The sequence below is a fragment of the Theobroma cacao genome, chromosome 2 (assembly GCF_053813885.1).
Source record: "Theobroma cacao isolate CCN51 chromosome 2, ASM5381388v1, whole genome shotgun sequence".
NCBI classification, from domain to species: Eukaryota; Viridiplantae; Streptophyta; class Magnoliopsida; order Malvales; family Malvaceae; genus Theobroma; species Theobroma cacao.
Window position 1 is genome coordinate 4,005,012 of NC_142640.1, and position 15,638 is coordinate 4,020,649.

The 15,638-nt window shown below is 38.2% G+C and overlaps 2 protein-coding genes across 2 annotated transcripts; both read left to right on the top strand.

Annotated features, from left to right (window-relative positions):
- The first annotated feature begins 3,221 nt into the window (after positions 1–3,221).
- Positions 3,222–8,965, top strand: LOC18607712 (coatomer subunit alpha-1). Its single transcript, XM_007042006.3, has 4 exons — positions 3,222–3,395; positions 3,529–3,786; positions 4,857–5,351; positions 5,711–8,965. The coding sequence occupies exons 2-4, from the start codon at positions 3,579–3,581 to the stop codon at positions 8,665–8,667; spliced, it is 3,660 nt and encodes a 1,219-aa protein (XP_007042068.3). The 5' UTR covers positions 3,222–3,395; positions 3,529–3,578; the 3' UTR covers positions 8,668–8,965.
- Positions 8,966–9,468: 503 nt separating this feature from the next.
- Positions 9,469–15,245, top strand: LOC18607713 (coatomer subunit alpha-1). Its single transcript, XM_018115939.2, has 4 exons — positions 9,469–9,633; positions 9,766–10,023; positions 11,083–11,577; positions 11,937–15,245. Exons 2-4 carry the CDS (start codon positions 9,816–9,818, stop codon positions 14,891–14,893), a joined length of 3,660 nt encoding a protein of 1,219 aa, XP_017971428.2. The 5' UTR covers positions 9,469–9,633; positions 9,766–9,815; the 3' UTR covers positions 14,894–15,245.
- Positions 15,246–15,638: the final 393 nt, after the last annotated feature.

A 15,638-nucleotide genomic window follows, 5' to 3' on the forward strand; every position in this document is an offset into this window, starting at 1 on the left:
ATATAGAAAACTGTAGACCAGTTTAAGGCTCTTTTCGGTGGGCTTAAAATTAATTTAAGTTTTCATCGATTAGAATCGAGTCAATAGGTGGCCAATCGCACATAGTAAAAAAGATTGGTGACGACTTTTAATTTTAGTTTAATTTTTTAGTGAGTTTTCACATTCGCGTCTAACGGTCGGGTTCCCGGACCCGCACGTTACGACAGAAAGGTAATTTGAAGTGCATAATATTGTTGAATTTGAATAGAAAATAGTTAAAAATGTTAGCTTTTGACATGACTGGTGGGTGAGTGATAACCCTTTTATTTGGTATGCTCTTGGTGTTGTTGATAATGAGTTGCTTTTTATAAAGGTTGTTGATTTTATTAATAGTCACAAGGAATGATAATTTGACTTTAATTGGCATATTTTTCCTTCAAGTAAATTATTGAAAATAAGAGCAATTCCAATACCTTTAACAAATCTTTGAAGAGATAAAATAACTTGGTGTGGGGAGAGTAATGTAGGTTTCATAGCTAGCTCAGCCTATAAGTTAATGCAAATTCAACAGGTTGGAAACTTGCAAGTGGAGGACCTGATGTGGATTTGGAGCTTAGATTGTATAGAAAGGGTTCGATTTATTGTGTGGACTTTGTATCATGATAAACTAAACATGAATGAAAATATAATGAAGAAGCAAATGGTGGATGTTGTGACTTGTCCTAGATGCTTACTTTGTGTTGAATCGGTTTTACACTTGTTTAGGATAATCTAAGAATGGTATCGTTCATGGAACGGGCGTCCTGGGGGTGCTAATCCTTTTCCGGGCGTAACCGTACTCCCGAGCCTAGATATAGAAAACTGTAGACCAGTTTAAGGCTCTTTTCGGTGGGCTTAAAATTAATTTAAGTTTTCATCGATTAGAATCGAGTCAATAGGTGGCCAATCGCACATAGTAAAAAAGATTGGTGACGACTTTTAATTTTAGTTTAATTTTTTAGTGAGTTTTCACATTCGCGTCTAATGGTCGGGTTCCCGGACCCGCACGTTACGACAGAAAGGTAATTTGAAGTGCATAATATTGTTGAATTTGAATAGAAAATAGTTAAAAATGTTAGCTTTTGACATGACTGGTGGGTGAGTGATAACCCTTTTATTTGGTATGCTCTTGGTGTTGTTGGTAATGAGTTGCTTTTTATAAAGGTTGTTGATTTTATTAATAGTCACAAGGAATGATAATTTGACTTTAATTGGCATATTTTTCCTTCAAGTAAATTATTGAAAATAAGAGCAATTCCAATACCTTTAACAAATCTTTGAAGAGATAAAATAACTTGGTGTGGGGAGAGTAATGTAGGTTTCATAGCTAGCCCAGCCTATAAGTTAATGCAAATTCAACAGGTTGGAAACTTGCAAGTGGAGGACCTGATGTGGATTTGGAGCTTAGATTGTATAGAAAGGGTTCGATTTATTGTGTGGACTTTGTATCATGATAAACTAAACATGAATGAAAATATAATGAAGAAGCAAATGGTGGATGTTGTGACTTGTCCTAGATGCTTACTTTGTGTTGAATCGGTTTTACACTTGTTTAGGATAATCTAAGAATGGTATCGTTCATGGAACGGGCGTCCTGGGGGTGCTAATCCTTTTCCGGGCGTAACCGTACTCCCGAGCCTAGATATAGAAAACTGTAGACCAGTTTAAGGCTCTTTTCGGTGGGCTTAAAATTAATTTAAGTTTTCATCGATTAGAATCGAGTCAATAGGTGGCCAATCGCACATAGTAAAAAAGATTGGTGACGACTTTTAATTTTAGTTTAATTTTTTAGTGAGTTTTCACATTCGCGTCTAACGGTCGGGTTCCCGGACCCGCACGTTACGACAGAAAGGTAATTTGAAGTGCATAATATTGTTGAATTTGAATAGAAAATAGTTAAAAATGTTAGCTTTTGACATGACTGGTGGGTGAGTGATAACCCTTTTATTTGGTATGCTCTTGGTGTTGTTGATAATGAGTTGCTTTTTATAAAGGTTGTTGATTTTATTAATAGTCACAAGGAATGATAATTTGACTTTAATTGGCATATTTTTCCTTCAAGTAAATTATTGAAAATAAGAGCAATTCCAATACCTTTAACAAATCTTTGAAGAGATAAAATAACTTGGTGTGGGGAGAGTAATGTAGGTTTCATAGCTAGCTCAGCCTATAAGTTAATGCAAATTCAACAGGTTGGAAACTTGCAAGTGGAGGACCTGATGTGGATTTGGAGCTTAGATTGTATAGAAAGGGTTCGATTTATTGTGTGGACTTTGTATCATGATAAACTAAACATGAATGAAAATATAATGAAGAAGCAAATGGTGGATGTTGTGACTTGTCCTAGATGCTTACTTTGTGTTGAATCGGTTTTACACTTGTTTAAAGATTGCCCTTATGGGAGAAAGGTTTGGAGGCATTGGTTGTATCTCGAAATTGAGGAGGAAAGTTTTTTTAATTCAAGTTTAAAAGAATGGATATGGAGAAATTGTTCTAGTAAGTCTAGAATTATTGATAATCTGATGTAGAGTGTTCAATTTTCTATAACTATGTGAGAACTTTGGAAAAACAAAAACAAATGGGTTTTTCACAAGCTTGATTTCTTAGCATCTAGCTAAAGAAATTGGCCAGGCCATGGCACGAAAGCATAATAGTAACAGGGTGGCTAAATGGGTCAAGTGGGAGTCGTAAGAACCAAATTGTTTTATTCTTAATGTTAATGGTGCTTACAAAAATCAAACTGTAGATGCGCATCTATAGGAGATTTAATTCGAGATTCGAATAGAGAATGAATTGGTGGTTTTGTGCTAAATATTGGTGCTACAGACAACTTGGCAACGGAACTTTGGAACATTCGAGAGGGTTTATTGCTAGTCAAGAACTTGCGATTGGACCAATTGATTGTTGACCTTAATACAACAGTGGTAGTCCATTTCTTAAAGAAGAATGTTTGTGACAATCTATATGCTTGTATTACTTTGATCCAAGTAAATTGGATAAGAGATATTCGCCATAGTTTTAGGGAAGGTAATATGTGTACAAACTCTCTTGCTAATTTAGCCCAACACTGTCCGCTGGGAAAGACCTCAAATAGATTAATGGCCATTACTTATTAAGGATATATTAGGCTCTCTTACTTTGAGATCTTAAACCGGGCCTTTCCGGTTCTTAAATACCAACAAAATATATTTAAAGATTTATAAATATTTTCTTCCAGTGGCACCCGCCTTAACAATCAATAGCTTTGTTACGGCAACAGCCATTAATCTTTAAAACAGAGAGAATCGATGCCTCTCTCTTTTCTTTTCATATAAAGCTAAAGATACAAAGGTGCTATCGTTTTCGTTTGTAATTTTAGATGCGGCATCAGATCTGAGGTAATTTCTTCTTAATTTCGTATCCACAACCTCGATCTTCCTTATCTCTTTTCTCAGTTCCCAAATCCAATTCTCGCTGTTTGGTTGTCGGGGATTATTTTATTTAGACGTTGGATTTGGTTTTGTTTTGCAGAGAATTGGCGGTCGAAGAGAAAGAAGAATAAGAACAAAAAGGGGACGAAGATGTTGACAAAGTTTGAAACGAAGAGTAATAGAGTGAAGGGACTGAGTTTCCACGCTAAGAGGCCATGGATCTTAGCCAGTCTCCACAGTGGCGTTATCCAGTTATGGGACTATCGTATGGGTACTCTGATTGATCGATTCGACGAACACGATGGCCCCGTTCGCGGCGTCCATTTCCACATGTCTCAGCCTTTGTTTGTCTCTGGAGGTTCGGATTTCATTTAGTTACGCTCAATTTTATCTCTGCTTAGTAAATCGAGTTGATTGTTCTATTGATCTTGGGATTTGGATATGAAATTATTATTTGTGTCGATTAATTGGGATTGGAGTAGCTTAACTTGTGGAGCTCTTTTATGCTTGTTACTATCAAACTTCAGAAAATCTGGTGCGTATTGTAATACTGGATCTAGATTTACTAGAGCGATTTCATGTAGTTGGCCTTAGTTTACTCCTTCTAGATCTGACTGACGTTCTCGAGAAAATGACTGCCAATCCAACCATAGATTGAATTATATAGGCTATGGTATGTGCATTCATATCTGCATGAACACATATATTTATATACATTTATTCCGTGGTTTTGTGTATACTACTTGCAACGTATAGATCTCTTTATATTGTCTTGATGCCTTTTTTTTAAACTATAAATTTATAAAGTTTTGATCATGAAGATTCTTACAACATAAAGTTTGAATACAAAAAAGTGCGAATTGGTTTCAAATATTTAAGGATTTAATGCACTTAAAATTTGTAAATACAAATGGATTGAAATATATTAAATTTTTTACAATTTAAATTCCATTTTAATTGAATCCACATCACTCTTATTAGTGATTCTGTCATTAGAATTAGGAGAATATAAATAGATTTATGTAAGAAGACCAATCAAAATTTACTTATTTATAATTTAGAGTCATGAAAGGATAATTTTGTAATACAAAATTATTTTTGTACTTTTGTTTGGCAGGCTACACTGCCTAGAAGATAGGGGAATAGCACTTTGTAGCACCTTTCGCTTTGTTTAAACTGAGAAATAACTCGTTGTTCAACTTGGCACCTTAAATGTTAAACTACTGTCTTAGTATATCTATTGCTGAAAAGGGATGCCTTTGAGTGTAGTAATTTGAAAATTTTTAAAACTGGTCAACATGGGCAAGGAAAGTCTGAATTTGAAGTTTTTATTAACTCAAAATGTTACATTTGTACTATGATTTTCTTTTACAAAGCATAGGATTCTTATGCAATACAAATGATACTAAAAATGATCGGATCTTTCAGGGGATGACTACAAGATAAAGGTCTGGAACTACAAGTTGCATAGATGTCTTTTCACACTTCTTGGGCATCTTGATTATATTCGTACTGTGCAATTTCATCATGAGCATCCGTGGATTGTGAGTGCCAGTGATGATCAGACTATTCGCATCTGGAACTGGCAGTCACGAACTTGCATTTCTGTGTTGACTGGCCATAATCATTATGTTATGTGTGCCTCATTCCATCCTAAAGAAGACCTCGTTGTATCGGCCTCCCTCGATCAGACTGTTCGGGTTTGGGATATTGGTTCCCTGAGAAAGAAGACTGTCTCCCCAGCGGATGACATTTTACGGTTAAGTCAGATGAACACAGATCTTTTTGGTGGTGTTGACTCAGTTGTTAAGTATGTATTGGAAGGTCATGACCGAGGAGTAAATTGGGCTGCATTTCACCCCACCTTACCTCTGATTGTCTCTGGAGCAGATGATCGACAAGTGAAATTGTGGCGTATGAACGGTAATTTTAGGAAACTGTGCCTTCTTCTCCATTTATATTTCATTTACTAGCAATATTGATTAATTTTTTTCTTATGTAAGTACACTTATTGGCCAATTAAAATCTTCATAAGAACTTACCTAATTATCTTCTTTTTTTGTTTTTTCTGAAATTTGATGTATGCTAAATGGCCCATTATATATGAGCCAAGCTACCTCAAATCCTCCATTATATTTATGATCTTGGCAGTGTATAGGTGCGGGGCCCAAAGAGTGTCCTTGTACAACCTGCTAAAGTTGGCAGATCAAATTTTTTTTGCAGCAGAGAATTCAGACCCCTGAATTGTTGTGGGACTGAGTCAATTGTTTATTTGTTGGCAGAGACAAAGGCTTGGGAAGTGGATACCTTGAGAGGGCACATGAATAATGTGTCATGTGTTATGTTTCATGCCAAACAAGACATCATTGTGTCTAATTCCGAGGATAAAAGTATTCGTGTGTGGGATGTAACAAAGCGAACTGGACTTCAAACTTTCCGTCGAGAACATGACAGATTCTGGATTCTTGCTGCCCATCCTGAAATGAATCTTTTGGCTGCTGGACATGACAGTGGCATGATTGTATTTAAGCTAGAGAGAGAGCGTCCTGCTTTTGCAGTGAGTGGGGATTCTCTCTTTTATGCCAAAGACCGGTTTTTAAGATATTATGAGTTTTCAACTCAAAGAGAGGCGCAAGTAATTCCAATTCGACGGCCTGGTTCCACAACCTTGAATCAAAGTCCAAGGACCCTTTCTTACAGTCCTACAGAAAATGCTGTTCTTATCTGCTCAGATGTGGATGGAGGATCGTATGAGTTGTATGTGATACCAAAAGACAGCATTGGTAGGGGTGACAGTTTGCAGGAGGCAAAGAGAGGTCTTGGGAGTTCTGCTATATTTGTGGCTCGAAATCGGTTTGCTGTGCTCGACAAAGGCAACAACCAAGTCTTAATTAAGAATCTAAAAAATGAAGTAGTTAAAAAGAGTGGCCTCCCAGTGCCTACGGATGCAATATTTTATGCTGGAACAGGTAACTTGTTGTGTAGGTCAGAGGATAGAGTAGTTATATTTGATCTCCAGCAGAGGATTGTTCTTGGTGATCTTCAAACCCCCTTTGTGAAGTATATTGTTTGGTCTAATGATATGGAAAGTGTTGCTTTGCTCAGCAAGCATGCCATTATCATTACTAACAAGAAGCTTGTGCACCAGTGCACTCTTCATGAGACAATACGTGTAAAAAGTGGAGGCTGGGATGACAATGGTGTTTTTATTTACACCACCCTAAACCATATAAAATACTGCCTTCCCAATGGAGATAGTGGAATAATTCGAACGCTTGATGTTCCAATATACATAACAAAGGTTTCAGGAAATACTTTATTTTGCCTGGATCGTGATGGGAAGAATAGGACTGTAGTCATTGATGCTACAGAATACATTTTCAAGCTCTCTCTGCTTCGGAAGAGATATGATCATGTTATGAGCATGATAAGAAACTCCCAGCTTTGTGGTGAGGCCATGATTGCTTATCTGCAACAAAAGGGGTTCCCTGAAGTGGCTCTCCATTTTGTCAAAGATGAGAAAACACGCTTTAATTTGGCTCTAGAGAGTGGGAACATTCAAATTGCTGTTGCATCAGCTAAGGAGATAGATGACAAAGATCATTGGTATAGGTTGGGTGTGGAGGCCCTTCGCCAAGGCAATGCAGGTATAGTGGAATATGCTTATCAGAAGACAAAAAACTTTGAGAGGTTGTCTTTTCTTTATCTCATAACCGGTAATCTGGAAAAGCTATCCAAGATGCTGAAAATTGCAGAAGTTAAGAATGATGTTATGGGTCAGTTTCACAATGCTTTGTATCTTGGTGATATCCAGGAACGAGTTAAAATCTTGGAGAATTCTGGTCACTTGCCTCTTGCTTACATTACAGCATCAGTCCATGGTCTACAGGATGTGGCTGAAAGGTTAGCAGCTGAGTTGGGAGATGATGTCCCTCCTTTGCCAGAGGGGAAAGAACCTTCCCTTTTGATGCCTTCTGCCCCCGTTTTATGTGGTGGTGATTGGCCCCTTCTGAGAGTCATGAAAGGCATATTTGAAGGTGGATTGGATAGCGGTATTGGCAGGGGTGCTGTGGATGAAGAGGAGGAGGGTGTAGAAGGTGATTGGGGTGAAGATCTTGATGTGGTTGATGTTGATGGCTTACAGAATGATGATGTTACTGCAATTTTGGAGGATGGGGAAGTAGCTGAAGAAAATGAAGAAGAGGGTGGATGGGACCTTGAAGATTTGGAACTTCCCCCTGAGGCAGACACCCCAAAGGTCTCTGGGAATGCTCGGTCTTCTGTTTTTGTGGCACCTACTCTGGGTATGCCTGTAAGTCAGATTTGGATTCAGAGATCATCTCTTGCTGCTGAACATGCAGCAGCTGGCAATTTTGATACAGCAATGCGTTTGCTTAGCAGGCAACTTGGCATTAGAAACTTTGCCCCTTTGAAATTGATGTTTCTTGATCTTGACACTGGTAGCCGTAGCTATCTCCGTGCATTTGCATCTGCACCAGTGGTTTCACTGGCAGTTGAGCGGGGATGGAATGAATCTGCTAGTCCTAATGTGAGGGGTCCACCAGCACTTGTGTTCAATTCCTCTCAATTGGATGAAAAGGTGAATGCCGGTTACAAGGCCACGACGGCTGGGAAATTCACTGAAGCTCTTCGGCTTTTCCTCAACATTCTTCATACAATTCCATTGATTGTTGTGGAGTCAAGGAGGGAAGTTGACGAGGTCAAGGAATTGATTATTATTGCTAAGGAGTATGTTCTTGGTCTACAGATGGAGCTTAGGAGGAAAGAAATGAAAGACAATCCAGTACGCCAGCAGGAGCTTGCTGCCTACTTCACCCACTGCAACCTTCGGACACCTCACTTAAGGCTTGCTTTGCAAAATGCAATGTCTGTATGCTTCAAGGCAAAGAACATGGCTACAGCAGCTAACTTTGCCAGTCGTCTACTAGAAACAAACCCCACAAATGAGAATCAAGCAAAGACAGCAAGGCAAGTGCTTCAAGCTGCTGAGAGGAATATGACAGATGCCTCTCAGCTGAACTATGATTTCAGAAACCCATTTGTGGTATGTGGGGCAACTCATGTGCCAATTTACAGAGGACAGAAAGATGTATCTTGCCCATATTGCACTACACGCTTCATTCCTAGCCAGGAAGGGCAATTGTGTACTATCTGTGATCTTGCAGTGGTTGGGGCAGATGCTTCAGGGTTGCTCTGTTCTCCTTCACAGATACGATGATCAAGTTGCTGAAGTTGGATCTACTTTTTAACTTTATCTTGCTGACCTCTTTTAGCTGCAGAAACCTGCCTGGGTTGATCGATTCATATCTGTGTGTGAAAGGTCAGATTACTGAAGAGGAGTTGCGAACCAAATTAATTTTTTGTGCTATTTCCTTTTATTTGCTTTTTGTTTAATTCCTCTTAATAGTTCATAATGATTTTCAATGTAAGAATAAATTTGGAATTTTCGTTATCAGGCTTTTCTTGTCTGTTGATGTCTATAGACAAGTATATTCATAGGTGCCTTGTTAATTAAATGATGTCATAGGTAGCACTTACATATCGATTTTATGCATATGTGATTTCAGAAACTTGCTTTTTGCCAATTATTCGATCTCTGGACTTTTGAATTGGGGCCCTTCTTGGGCAGTGGAAGTTGATTCTTTTTCCAATTCAAATAGTCATAAGAGATTTGTGGAGATATATTTGGATTAAAATGGATATGTTGAGATATACTTAGTGCAACGAAAGTTAATATAAGATTCAATTATAAATTTTAAATACAAATTTTATCAATTAGTTAAATAGTAACAATTTTTAAAAATAAGTTCTTTAAAGGTCGGTGATTTACATTTTACTTTTTTTTTTTTTGAAAATTACATTTTACTTTTTAAATCGTCGTCGAATGAAAATATTTTCTTTGAGTCGCAGCCGCAAATAACTTTGTTACGGCAGCGGCCTTTAACCTCTTAAATAGTAGCATCTTTTGCGTCCTCAAAACGTCGTCGTCAAATAAAAAATGGGAAGGACGGCACTTGAAAGAAAAGTCTGTACAACACAAACGTAGTTCCAGTACTTGAAAAAAAAAGACTCAGATCCTTAAAAAAGAGAATCGAAAACTCTCTCCTCTCTATTCATATAAAGCGAAAGATGCAAAGGCGCTTCCGTTTTCGTTTGTAATTTTAGATGCTACATCAGATCTGAGGTAATTTTTTCTTAGTTTCATGCCCATAACTTCGATCTTCCTTATCTCTATGCTTGGTTCCCAAATCCAAATCTCCCTGTTTGGTTACGACGATTATTTTATTTAGACGTTGGATTTGGTTTTGCTTTGTAGAAAATTGGCGGTCGAAGAGAAAGAAGAAGAAAAACGAGAAGGGGGAGAAGATGTTGACAAAGTTTGAGACGAAGAGTAATAGAGTAAAGGGACTGAGTTTCCACGCTAAGAGGCCATGGATCTTAGCCAGTCTCCACAGTGGCGTTATCCAGTTATGGGACTATCGTATGGGTACTCTGATTGATCGATTCGACGAACACGATGGCCCCGTTCGCGGCGTCCATTTCCACATGTCTCAGCCTTTGTTCGTCTCTGGAGGTTGGGATTTCATTTATTTTCGCTCAATTTTATCTCTGCTTAGTAAATCTTGTTGATTGTTTTGGTGATCTAAGGAATTGGATGTGAAGTTGTTATTTGTGCTGATTAATTAGGATTGGATTAGCTTAACTTGTGGAGCTCTTTTATTCTTGTGACTATGAAATTTGAGAAAATCTGATGCGTATGATAATACTGGATCTAGATTTACTACAGTGATTTCATGTAGTCAGCCTTAGTTTACTCCTTCTAGATCTGACGTTCTCGAGAAAATGAATGCCAATCCAACCATAGACTGAATTATATAGGCTATAGTATATACGTTCATATCTGCATGAACACATATATTTATATACATTTATTCAGTGGTTTTTCGTATACTGCTTGCAATGTATAGATCTATTTATATTGTTTTGATGCCTTTTTTTTAAACTATAAATTTAAAGGATTTTGATCATGGAGATTCTTAAAACAATAAGTTTGAGTACAAATGAGTGTGAATTGGTTATAAATATTTAGGATTTAATGCACTTAAATTTTGTACGTACAAATGGAATATATTAAATTTATTACAATTTAAATTCCATTTTAACAGAATACACATTCACTCGTATTAGTGATTCTATCATTAGATTTAGGAGAACATAAATAGATTTATATAAGAAGGCGAATCAAAATTTACTTATTTATAATTTAAAGTTATTAAAGGATAATTTAGTAATACAAAAAATATTAATGTACTTTTGTTTGGCAGGCTACACTGCCTAAAAGATAGGGGAATAGCACTTTGTAGCACTTATCCCTTTGTTTAAACTGAGAAATAACTCGTTCAACTTGGCACCTTAAATGTTAAACTACCGTCTGAATAGATCTATTGCTGAAAAGGGATGCCTTTGAGTGTAGTAATTTGAAAATTTTTAAAACTGGTCAACATGGGCAAGGAAAGTCTGAATTTGAAGTTTGTATTAACTCAAAAAGTTACATTTGTGCTATGATTTTCTTTTAAAAAGCATAGGATTCTTATGCAATACAAATGATACTAAAAATGATGGGATTTTTCAGGGGATGACTACAAGATAAAGGTCTGGAACTACAAGTTGCATAGATGTCTTTTCACACTTCTTGGGCATCTTGATTATATTCGTACTGTGCAATTTCATCATGAGCATCCATGGATTGTGAGTGCCAGTGATGATCAGACTATTCGCATCTGGAACTGGCAGTCACGAACTTGCATATCTGTGTTGACTGGCCATAATCATTATGTTATGTGTGCCTCATTCCATCCTAAAGAAGACCTCGTTGTATCGGCCTCCCTTGATCAGACTGTTCGGGTTTGGGATATTGGTTCCCTGAGAAAGAAGACTGTCTCCCCAGCGGATGACATTTTACGGTTAAGTCAGATGAACACAGATCTTTTTGGTGGTGTTGACTCAGTTGTTAAGTATGTGTTGGAAGGTCATGACCGAGGAGTAAATTGGGCTGCATTTCACCCCACCTTACCGCTGATTGTCTCTGGAGCAGATGATCGACAAGTGAAATTGTGGCGTATGAACGGTAATTATCGGAAACTGTGCCTTCTTCTCCATTTATATTTCATTTACTAGCGATCTTGATTAATTTTTTTCTTATGTAAATACACTTATTGGCCAATTAAAATCTTCATAAGAACTTACCTAATTATCTTCTTTTTTTTTTCTTCTGAAATTTGATGTATGCTAAATGGCCCATTATATATGAGCCAAGCTACCTCAAATCCTCCATTATATTTATGATCTTGGCAGTGTATAGGTGCGGAGCCCAAAGAGTGTCCTTGTACAACCTGCTAAAGTTGACAGATCAATTTTTTTTTTGCAGCAGAGAATTCAGACCCCTGAATTGTTGTGGGACTGAGTAAATTGTTTATTTGTTTGCAGAGACAAAGGCTTGGGAAGTGGATACCTTGAGAGGGCACATGAATAACGTGTCATGTGTTATGTTTCATGCCAAACAAGACATCATTGTGTCTAATTCCGAGGATAAAAGTATTCGTGTGTGGGATGTAACAAAGCGAACTGGACTTCAAACTTTCCGTCGAGAACATGACAGATTCTGGATTCTTGCTGCCCATCCTGAAATGAATCTTTTGGCTGCTGGACATGACAGTGGCATGATTGTATTTAAGCTAGAGAGAGAGCGTCCTGCTTTTGCAGTGAGTGGGGATTCTCTCTTTTATGCCAAAGACCGGTTTTTAAGATATTATGAGTTTTCAACTCAAAGAGAGGCGCAAGTAATTCCAATTCGACGGCCTGGTTCCACAACCTTGAATCAAAGTCCAAGGACTCTTTCTTACAGTCCTACAGAAAATGCTGTTCTTATCTGCTCAGATGTTGATGGAGGATCTTATGAGTTGTATGTGATACCAAAAGACAGCATTGGTAGGGGTGACAGTTTGCAGGAGGCAAAGAGAGGTCTTGGGAGTTCTGCTATATTTGTTGCTCGAAACCGGTTTGCTGTGCTCGACAAAGGCAACAACCAAGTCTTAATCAAGAATCTAAAAAATGAAGTAGTTAAAAAGAGTGGCCTCCCAGTGCCTACGGATGCAATATTTTATGCTGGAACAGGTAACTTGTTGTGTAGGTCAGAGGATAGAGTAGTTATATTTGATCTCCAGCAGAGGATTGTTCTTGGTGATCTTCAAACCCCCTTTGTGAAGTATATTGTTTGGTCTAATGATATGGAAAGTGTTGCTTTGCTCAGCAAGCATGCCATTATCATTACTAACAAGAAGCTTGTGCACCAGTGCACTCTTCATGAGACAATACGTGTAAAAAGTGGAGGCTGGGATGACAATGGTGTTTTCATTTACACCACCCTAAACCATATAAAATACTGTCTTCCCAATGGAGATAGTGGAATAATTCGAACGCTTGATGTTCCAATATACATAACAAAGGTTTCAGGAAATACTTTATTTTGCCTGGATCGTGATGGGAAGAATAGGACTATAGTCATTGATGCTACAGAATACATTTTCAAGCTCTCTCTGCTTCGGAAGAGATATGATCATGTTATGGGCATGATAAGAAACTCCAAGCTTTGCGGTGAGGCTATGATTGCTTATCTCCAACAGAAGGGGTTCCCTGAAGTGGCTCTCCATTTTGTCAAAGACGAGAAAACACGCTTTAATTTGGCTCTAGAGAGTGGGAACATTCAAATTGCTGTTGCATCAGCTAAGGAGATAGATGACAAAGATCATTGGTATAGGTTGGGTGTGGAGGCTCTTCGCCAAGGCAATGCAGGTATAGTGGAATATGCTTATCAGAAGACAAAAAACTTTGAGAGGTTGTCTTTTCTTTATCTCATAACCGGTAACCTGGAAAAGCTGTCCAAGATGCTGAAAATTGCAGAAGTTAAGAACGATGTTATGGGTCAGTTTCACAATGCTTTGTATCTTGGTGATATCCAGGAACGTGTTAAAATCCTGGAGAATTCTGGTCACTTGCCTCTTGCTTACCTTACAGCATCGGTCCATGGGCTACAGGATGTGGCTGAAAGGTTAGCAGCTGAGTTGGGAGATGATGTTCCTCCTCTGCCAGAGGGGAAAGAACCTTCCCTTTTGATGCCTTCTGCCCCCGTTTTATGTGGTGGTGATTGGCCCCTTCTGAGAGTCATGAAAGGCATATTTGAAGGTGGATTGGATAGTGATATTGGCAGGGGTGCTGTGGATGAAGAGGAGGAGGGTGTAGAAGGTGATTGGGGTGAAGATCTTGATGTGGTTGATGTTGATGGCTTACAGAATGGTGACATCACTGCAATTTTGGAGGATGGGGAAGTGGCTGAAGAAAATGAAGAAGAGGGTGGATGGGACCTTGAAGATTTGGAACTTCCCCCTGAGGCAGACACCCCAAAGGTTTCTGGGAATGCTCGGTCATCTGTTTTTGTGGCACCTACTCCAGGTATGCCTGTAAATCAGATTTGGATTCAGAGATCATCTCTTGCTGCTGAACATGCAGCAGCTGGCAATTTTGATACAGCAATGCGATTGCTTAGCAGGCAACTTGGCATTAGAAACTTTGCCCCTTTGAAGTCGATGTTTCTTGATCTTAACACTGGTAGCCATAGCTATCTCCGTGCATTTGCATCTGCACCAGTGGTGTCACTGGCAGTTGAGCGTGGATGGAACGAATCTGCTAGTCCTAATGTGAGGGGTCCACCAGCACTTGTGTTCAATTCCTCTCAATTGGATGAAAAGGTGAATGCGGGTTACAAGGCCACAACAGCTGGGAAATTCACTGAAGCTCTTCGGCTTTTCCTCAACATTCTTCATACAATTCCATTGATTGTTGTGGAGTCAAGGAGGGAAGTTGACGAGGTCAAGGAATTGATTATTATTGCTAAGGAGTATGTTCTTGGTCTACAGATGGAGCTTAGGAGGAAAGAAATGAAAGACAATCCAGTACGCCAGCAGGAGCTTGCTGCCTACTTCACCCACTGCAACCTTCGGACACCTCACTTAAGGCTTGCTTTGCAAAATGCAATGTCTGTATGCTTCAAGGCAAAGAACATGGCCACAGCAGCTAACTTTGGCAGACGTCTACTAGAAACAAACCCCACAAATGAGAATCAAGCAAAGACTGCAAGGCAAGTGCTTCAAGCTGCTGAGAGGAATATGGCAGATGCCTCTCAGCTGAACTATGATTTCAGAAACCCATTTGTGGTATGTGGGGCAACTCATGTGCCAATTTACAGAGGACAGAAAGATGTGTCTTGCCCATATTGCACTACACGCTTCGTTCCTAGCCAGGAAGGGCAATTGTGTACTATCTGTGAACTTGCAGTGGTTGGGGCAGATGCTTCAGGGTTGCTCTGTTCTCCTTCACAGATACGATGATCAAGTTGCTGAAGTTGGATCTACTTTTCAACTTTATCTTGCTGACCTCTTTTAGCTGCAGAAACCTGCCCGGGTTGATCGATTCATATCTGTATGTGAAAGGTCAGATTACTGAAGAGGAGTTGCGAACCAAATTAATTTTTTGTGCTATTTCCTTTTATTTGCTTTTTGTTTAATTCCTCTTAATAGTTCATAATTATTTTCAATGTAAGAATAAATTTGAAGTTTTTCGTTATCAGGCTTTTCTTGTCTGTTGATGTCTATAGACAAGAATATTCATAGGTGCCTTGTTAATTAGATGATGTCATAGGTAGCACTTACATATCGATTTTATGCATTTATGATTTCAGAATTTTTCTTTTTGCCAGTTTCTCGTACTTGGAAGTTTTGAACTGTGGCCCATATTGGGCAGTGGAAGTGATATCTTTTTCCAACTCAAATAGTGTTAAGCTTTTTCTTTTATGTGTATATATTTGCAATATCTCATTTTTGCTTAACATCTATGAACTATAAGGAAGAGTTTTTTACAAAATGAGTATGCTTAAATGATGGTAGAATTTATTCAATTTTTCACTGATATGGACTTCTCATGAGAAATATGTCAAAATATACTTAAATCAAAGTGGATTTTTTGATATATATAGATGAATGAGTTAGTGTAACAAAAAAATATTATACGTAAGATATGAGATGACTTTTGAAATTATAAATAAAAGTTTCGTTTTATATAATAATAATATTTTTA

What these genes read in the sequence shown, in the direction of transcription:
- LOC18607713 (XM_018115939.2), top strand. Translation starts at nt 9,816, where the DNA reads ATGTTGACAAAGTTTGAGACGAAGAGTAATAGAGTAAAGGGACTGAGT. An exon ending in GCCTTTGTTCGTCTCTGGAG is followed by an intron (nt 10,024 to 11,082) that starts GTTGGGATTTCA and finishes GGGATTTTTCAG; the next exon opens with GGGATGACTACAAGATAAAG. An exon ending in GAAATTGTGGCGTATGAACG is followed by an intron (nt 11,578 to 11,936) that starts GTAATTATCGGA and finishes ATTTGTTTGCAG; the next exon opens with AGACAAAGGCTTGGGAAGTG.
- LOC18607712 (XM_007042006.3), top strand. Translation starts at nt 3,579, where the DNA reads ATGTTGACAAAGTTTGAAACGAAGAGTAATAGAGTGAAGGGACTGAGT. An exon ending in GCCTTTGTTTGTCTCTGGAG is followed by an intron (nt 3,787 to 4,856) that starts GTTCGGATTTCA and finishes CGGATCTTTCAG; the next exon opens with GGGATGACTACAAGATAAAG. An exon ending in GAAATTGTGGCGTATGAACG is followed by an intron (nt 5,352 to 5,710) that starts GTAATTTTAGGA and finishes ATTTGTTGGCAG; the next exon opens with AGACAAAGGCTTGGGAAGTG.